Source organism: Bos indicus x Bos taurus, chromosome 24 (genome assembly GCF_003369695.1).
Source record: "Bos indicus x Bos taurus breed Angus x Brahman F1 hybrid chromosome 24, Bos_hybrid_MaternalHap_v2.0, whole genome shotgun sequence".
Classification (NCBI taxonomy): Eukaryota; Metazoa; Chordata; class Mammalia; order Artiodactyla; family Bovidae; genus Bos; species Bos indicus x Bos taurus.
Genome location: NC_040099.1, coordinates 29,078,479 through 29,085,362, shown reverse-complemented (window position 1 = coordinate 29,085,362; position 6,884 = coordinate 29,078,479). Strand labels below are relative to the sequence as shown.

Genomic DNA, 6,884 nt, shown 5'->3' with positions numbered 1-6,884 from the left:
ATGGCATATTTCTCTATATTAATGGATTAATATTTTATTATCTCTATGGATGAAGGAAATGCATTTTATAAAATTCAACACGAACACTCATAAAATCTCTAAGTTAGCTAGCTATATCTATACTTATTGTTATACATAATGGTGAAATACACAAAACCATCCTATTATAAAAATGATTAAAGCATACAATTTACATTACTACTAACTACACAGGAAATAAACTAAGTATTGATTTTGGAATAAGGAAAAAACTCATTATATACAAAAATGATTATCAGAAAAATCTGAGAAAATCATTTAAAAGCTATTGAAAATCATACAAGAGTAAAATGAGGGTTAGAAACAAGATAGATGAATAAACATGAATAAATTTCCAATACAGTGGTAAAAGAATCACTTGAAATAAATGCTGCAAAAGTAGATTGTTTTAATGAAGTTAAAATTATAATAAAATGTCTAATGAAACTTTATGAAAGTGTATATATGATTGAAAAGTGAAAGAGATTATAATATTAGATGGGATAATAGATGAAGCTATTAACTCTTCACAGCTGTGTAAAATTTCCAGGAAAAATTGTTACAGAACTTGACAAAGCTTTCTAAAATTAATGCACAAAAGAAATATAAACATACAAAATTTTTATTAGAAGTAAAGAACAGTGGGAGAAATGGCTTGTCAGAAATGATATTCTAGTATAAAGATCTCGTAATGTGCAGGAATTAAGTAAATGACCAATGGAACAGAATAAATGATCTAGAAACAATCATACATTTCTATGGGAATTGTGTTTAAGACAAAGGTTGGTTATGATTGGGTTAATGAGTAGTGCTTAGAAAATAGACCACGTATCTATAAGTATTTTAAAAGTTATATTTCTACCTCATACAAAATAATTTCCAGGTGAATTAAAGAGCTAAATAAGTGCAAAGCAAAAAAAAAAAAAAAAAAAGACAACAACAGAGGATAGTAATTGTATAATTTGGAGGTGAGAAGACCCTCTGAAAAACCTACAGTTGAAAATACTGAGAGTAGATCACAAAAAACAAATGTTTATCAGTAAAACATCATAGGCAAATTTACAAGATTGGCAAAAGACCAGAAAAAAAAAGGCATGTAAGTCCTTACTAATCAACTGGAGAAAGCCAACTAATTTAATAGGGAAACAAACATAGGGCAATTCAAAGAAACACAAATGGCTAATAAACATAAGAAAAAAAAAATCACCAACTAATCTCATTAGTGACCAGAAAAGTCTTAATTACATGAGATTATTTTATGTTGTCTATCATAATGGCAAGACTTTTAAACACGTGTAATGTTTCAGCTTGTTGAAGATGAGGATGCATACACTTCTATAACAGTGTTGTTGGGAGAGTCAATTGGAGTAGTATTTATTAGGGCAATTTGGCCATGTCTCATTAAAATTTAAAATGCACACATTTTTATCATGAAAAATAACCCATTTCACAGAGATTCTAGCACTTTGTATGCAAGTTTATTATTGGCAATGTTGCAGAAGTGACTCAAATCACTAGAAACGACCTAGAAAAACATGCTTCTGGATGGGTTCCATTAACCACGTTTATAAATATAGTTTTCAAGGTTTTATTACATCACATGGTTACAATCACTTTACAGAATATTTGAAACTAGTATGTGGCCTAACTTAAAGGCTAACTTCCAAAGAAAAAAGAAAAAAATCTTTGGCTAGATTGTCTTACATTCTGTGGTTACTATTTTGAGCAGCATAAAATCATTTTGCTAAAGAAGGAAGTTGCTGGCTTTTAGAAAGCCTTATCATCTTTTAGCTAAAAGGCACTTAAGAGTAACATTAAAACACTTACAATTTTAGCCATATTTAATTAACTACTCTCCATGTTCTTTAATCTAGCAATTCCATCTCCAAACATCTCATTTAGAGAATACTCCCAGGCAGAGAAACATGCACAAGGCTATTAACCGATTGTAGCATTTTCTACCGTAGCAAAAAAATCGGAAACAACCAGTTCCTTAGGAAATGGTTACACTCTATGGCCATATTAAGGAATACTACATAGCAATTAAAAAGGATGAGGTAGATATATACACTAATATGAAAAAACTTCCAAGATTCACTCCTAGTGAAAAAGACAAGTTACAGAAAATACATAATGTATCACCCCACTTTCATGAAAACAAAACAAAATAAATTCTTTATGGAAATCTGTGTGTAAAAATGCTTTTTTGGAAAAGACTATAAATTACATATCATTAATAAACAGCTAAACAGAAGTTCCTCCTGTATCAGAGCAGGGGGCTTCTAATTTCTGGTTCCCATTTTTTTTTCCCCACAAAGGAAACCTAGTCATGCATTTCACTCCAGCAAAATACAGAAGTTTTGAAAACAACTGTGTTTACATTGACTCATTGTGAATATATAAAATGCTTACTATTAGTGCTAAAAATTAGTACATTGCAAATTTGGTTACAGACCACTATAATAAAGTGAATATCACAATAGTCAGTCACAAAATTTTGAGACATATAGTTATGGTTATACTATACTGTATTAAGTATGCAATAGCATTATGTCTAAAATGTGCACATACTTTAATTAAAAAGTACTTTATTGTTAAAAATTGCTAACCATCATCTAGCCTTCAGTGAGTGATAATCATTTTTGCTGGTGCAGTTTAAAATGTTGCAGAAATTACCAAAATGTGTAAACTTGACTCAGTGGACATCAGTTTAAGCAAACTCCAGGAGATGGTGAAGGACAGTGAAGCCTGGCATGCTGCAGTCCATGGGGTCACAGAGTTGGACATGACTGAGCGACTGAATCACCACCAAAACCTGATTGGATGCTTGGGGCTGGTGCACTGGGACGACCCAGAGGGATGGTATGGGGAGGGAGGATGGAGGAGGGTTCAGGATGGGGAACACATGTATATCTGTGGCGGATTCATTTTGATATATGGCAAAACCAATACAATATTGTAAAGTTAAAAAATAAAAAAAAATTTAAAAAAGAGATTAAAAAAAAAGAAACAAGACTGAACAAATGGTGTAAAAATGGCACGAGAGATGTGCTTCACGCAGGGTTGCCACAAATGTTCAATTTGCTAAAAAAAGGCAGCACCTGTGAAGCCCAATAAGGCATAAAAGGGCATAAAAGGCATAAAACGAGGTTTCCCTGTGTTAGAGATGTATGTGCACGTTCAGTCGATCAGTTGTGTCCGACTCTTTGTGACCCCATGCACTGTGGCCCCCCAGGCGCCTCTATCCATGGGATTTCCCAGGCAAGAATACTGGAGTGGGTTGCCATTTCCTTCTCCAGGGGATCTTTCTGATCCAGGAATCAAACCCGAGTCTCCTGAATTGGCAAATGGGTTATCACTGAATCGTCAGGGAAGCTCCTGTGTTAGAAATAGTCGGCCACTGAACTTCGATCCTAAGACAATAATTGGAAGTGTTTGTTACCTGAGTGCTATGAATTTTAAATGTTGAGATATTTGAATTTAAAAAGACAGTTTTTACTTGAACAAACAGTAGTACAGAGGTGCAGTCTTAAGACCCATTTTAAAAAGACTATTCCAATCAGCAAATTCACTAAGTTTCATTATGAAATTCCAGAGATAAGCTCTGGCATTTAAAGATTAGAAAAGTGAGAAGAAAATATTGCTTACAGAGCAAATCGATAGAAAAGTAAATTTCACTCTCTAGTATGAAATTAAAGCGAAATACCACATGGAGTTAGAAGACGTATACTGTATTAAGTTTTTTCCAAAGTGTACAATGTAAGTAAATGTAATGTGATAATGATCATAAGGAATATAGGAAAAAGCAGTGAGGATTTTCCAAGATTCTCAAAATTCATTTATGAACCACAGTGTGCACTGTTTTACAAAATTGAATAAGGTGATTTTGCTTTTCTGTCCTCTGTGACCACATCAGCTAACGCTGTACCGTGTGCCTGAACTTCGTGGAGTAGATTTTAAGTGTTCTCACCACATACATGCAGACACAAAGTCTAACTATGTGAGGTGATACACGTGGTAAATGGCATGACTGTGGAAATCATTTCATAACGTATACATACAAGTCATCACATCGTATGCTTCAAATATACAAAATTTTATTTGTCCATTATACCTCTTTAAGAAAGTTAGGGAAAAAATTGGTCCAGTTAATGAACAGAAGTCAAGCCCACGTGTATTTCACTAGATACATCAAACAATGGCTTTGATGGATTGCCTGGGAATTCCCAGCATCCACTGCACTTTCCAGGGCCAAGTCTATCCCTTTTTGGTGAGGTTTTCCTGCTGTGGGTGCTCTAGTGCAGTGGTCCCCAACCTTTTTGACACCAGGGATCGATTCTATCAAAGACAATTTTTTCACAGAATGGAACTAGATAGTTTCGGAATGATTCACACACATAATATCTATGATGCTACTGTAATCTGACAGGAGGCAGGGAGTTCAGATAGTAATGTGAGTGATAGGGAGTGGCTGTAAATACAGATATAGGTCTGTGGCCTGGAGGTTGGGGACCCCTGCTCTAGTGGGAAAAGCCTGTTAGAGTCAGCGCCAACTACAGACAGGAGCAGAAGGGAATAAAAGCTCAAATGCTGTTAAGAATTACACAGAGTTCACTGATGTGATTTTCATATACCATCTTCAGTGCAGTCGATTCCTGGGTGGCTTGACGTTTTCGTTGTATGATCAAGTTTTCTCCACTGCTCACCGGACACGGCTGGCTGCCACGCTAAGGGCTTTTTGATGGTGAACAGCGCAATAACCAATTCATACTTTTGTACTGCAGTTCTCAATGCAACTCCAGGACCTGGGATTTTTGCAACATTCAAAGCATCTCAAGTAGAAAAGAAAAAAGTTCAAACCAGTCACCAGATCCAAAATTAGCATTTTATTCAGAACGCTGGGGTCAGAGGTGTATCATTTATATTCTGGTACACAATACAGAGGCAAAGCTGTTGTCAGAAGTCTCTCCAGTTTAAAAGCTTTTTTTTTTTCATTTTTTTTTAAAAACACACACTGCAGTAGTACCACCAGTGTCAGGTCACCCCTTTCATTTCTTGTCTTTCCTTTTTTTTTGTTTTTTTTGGTACAAATTATGTAAAACATTTGTGCTAAGAACTTTTCTCCCTCCCCAAACAAAAAGAGAAAATAAAAAATAAAAAAAAATTAAAAAATTAAAAATTGAGTATTCTAACTACAGCTCAACAATTGAATCAAATGTCACTTTGTTTTGTAAATACTTTATCCATAACGAAAGATATAAACATGCAAAAAACCTGAATCCATAGTCCAAATAATACATACACATGTTCTGAAGTTTCTGCACTTCTCCATAGACTATGCCAATAAAACATTATGTACACATACCATTTTTACAGTGAAGTGGAAAAAATACAGTAAATAAAAAAGTGTACATGGATTAAGACCAAAATGTGTCTAACATTCTAGTTTATGAAAAAATTCAATTTTGCTACAAATTGGTGATATGAAAACTCCCTTTATTTGCAACCAGCTGCGTAAGTTTTAAGATTTTAGTGGAAAAAAAAACAAAACAAGAAACTAAAGTCTAAAACTAGAAATAATGTACATTTTCCAATCTCATGGTCTCAGCCCCCAAGGTAATAAAATTGCTCCATGAGTGGTTGGTTTGTCTGTTTAATTCCATATTTTTAATAAAAGCAAATGCGATGTAACAAAAGCGTGTCGAAGCATATCATGGTTTAACTTACTGCTCCCACCACAAAATATTTTGTCTTTTACTTATCATTTCAGAAATCAGTACCATTAAAGCCTTAAACATAAAACTAATTCCAATCTGAAAAAGGTACAAAAAGGCACATAAAATCCCAGTGCTTCTGTACTGTAAAATTCAAGTGTAACTGAGCTCAGTGTTTTCCAAACAGTATTGGATCACCGATATTCCCTCTGAGCCCAAATTGGTTTGCAGCCTCTGCCAAAGCCTCCAGCAAGCACTGTGCTAGTAGACTACAAAGTTAAAGCCTAGCTTCTGAATGCTTTTTGGGAATATCAGTTGCAATTGTTTGTACTTGTCCAAAAACCAAGTTCACCCTGAAGTTCAGTCATCACCTCCACCGTACATGTCAGCGAGTTTCTTGAAGCGGGGCCCCCAGTCGTTCAGATAGTCATAGTCCTGCTCACCTCCACTACTGGAGGAATTAAGGGAGCTCAAGGACCCGGCCGTGGAGCCACTGCCTTCATAGTCAAAGACTAAGAGGGAGTCGTAGGGCGGAGCGGTGGGATCGTTGTCAGCAGCTTTAAGGCCCTGCAGTTGGAAGACACGGAAAGGATGAAAAGAGGGTTATAGTGAGCGAATCCACAAGCAGACGCTAGTGGTCCCGCGGCATCAAACACCTGTTTTTAAGTTTCCACCTGCATTCCACCACATGCACAACCCAGAGAAACTGGGGTTATCACCATGCTTGAAAGTTAGACAAAAATCAATGGATGTGTTTCCTCTGCAAAGAACTGTAAGGAATCTAGCTCAGTGAGGCTGAGACATACCATGGGACGGGGTTAACTGGAGAAGGCAGTTCACAGGTGACAGAACTGAACCACCAACAGCCTGAAGCTAGAAAGGGAGGATCTTAAATGAAGTTTGGTAATACATGAGTATAACCCTGCATTGGACAGGACTAGTTTTTGAATTATCACACGTGGAGTGAGTGACATGAAACAACATGGAAGGTTATGAAATCATGTGCTATGTGGACCCTGATCTATGTAGAGTCAGAGTCATAGGATTTTGACAACGAACTGGTTTAGTGGAAATTATATGCAGGGCAAAAAGAGACATAGAAATGAGTGCCATGGCATCCCTGCCCTCTATAATTTACAACCTAGTAACAGG

The 6,884-nt window shown here is 35.9% G+C and overlaps 1 protein-coding gene across 1 annotated transcript in view; it reads right to left on the bottom strand.

Annotated features, from left to right (window-relative positions):
• Positions 1-4,884: 4,884 nt before the first annotated feature.
• Positions 4,885-6,884, bottom strand: part of CDH2 (cadherin 2) — a 248,906-nt gene continuing 246,906 nt past the window's right edge. Inside the window, exon 16 of the mRNA XM_027526255.1 lies at positions 4,885-6,299. Within this exon, the coding sequence (XP_027382056.1) occupies positions 6,093-6,299 (207 nt within the window). The 3' untranslated portion in view covers positions 4,885-6,092. The remainder of the gene's footprint in view (positions 6,300-6,884) is intronic.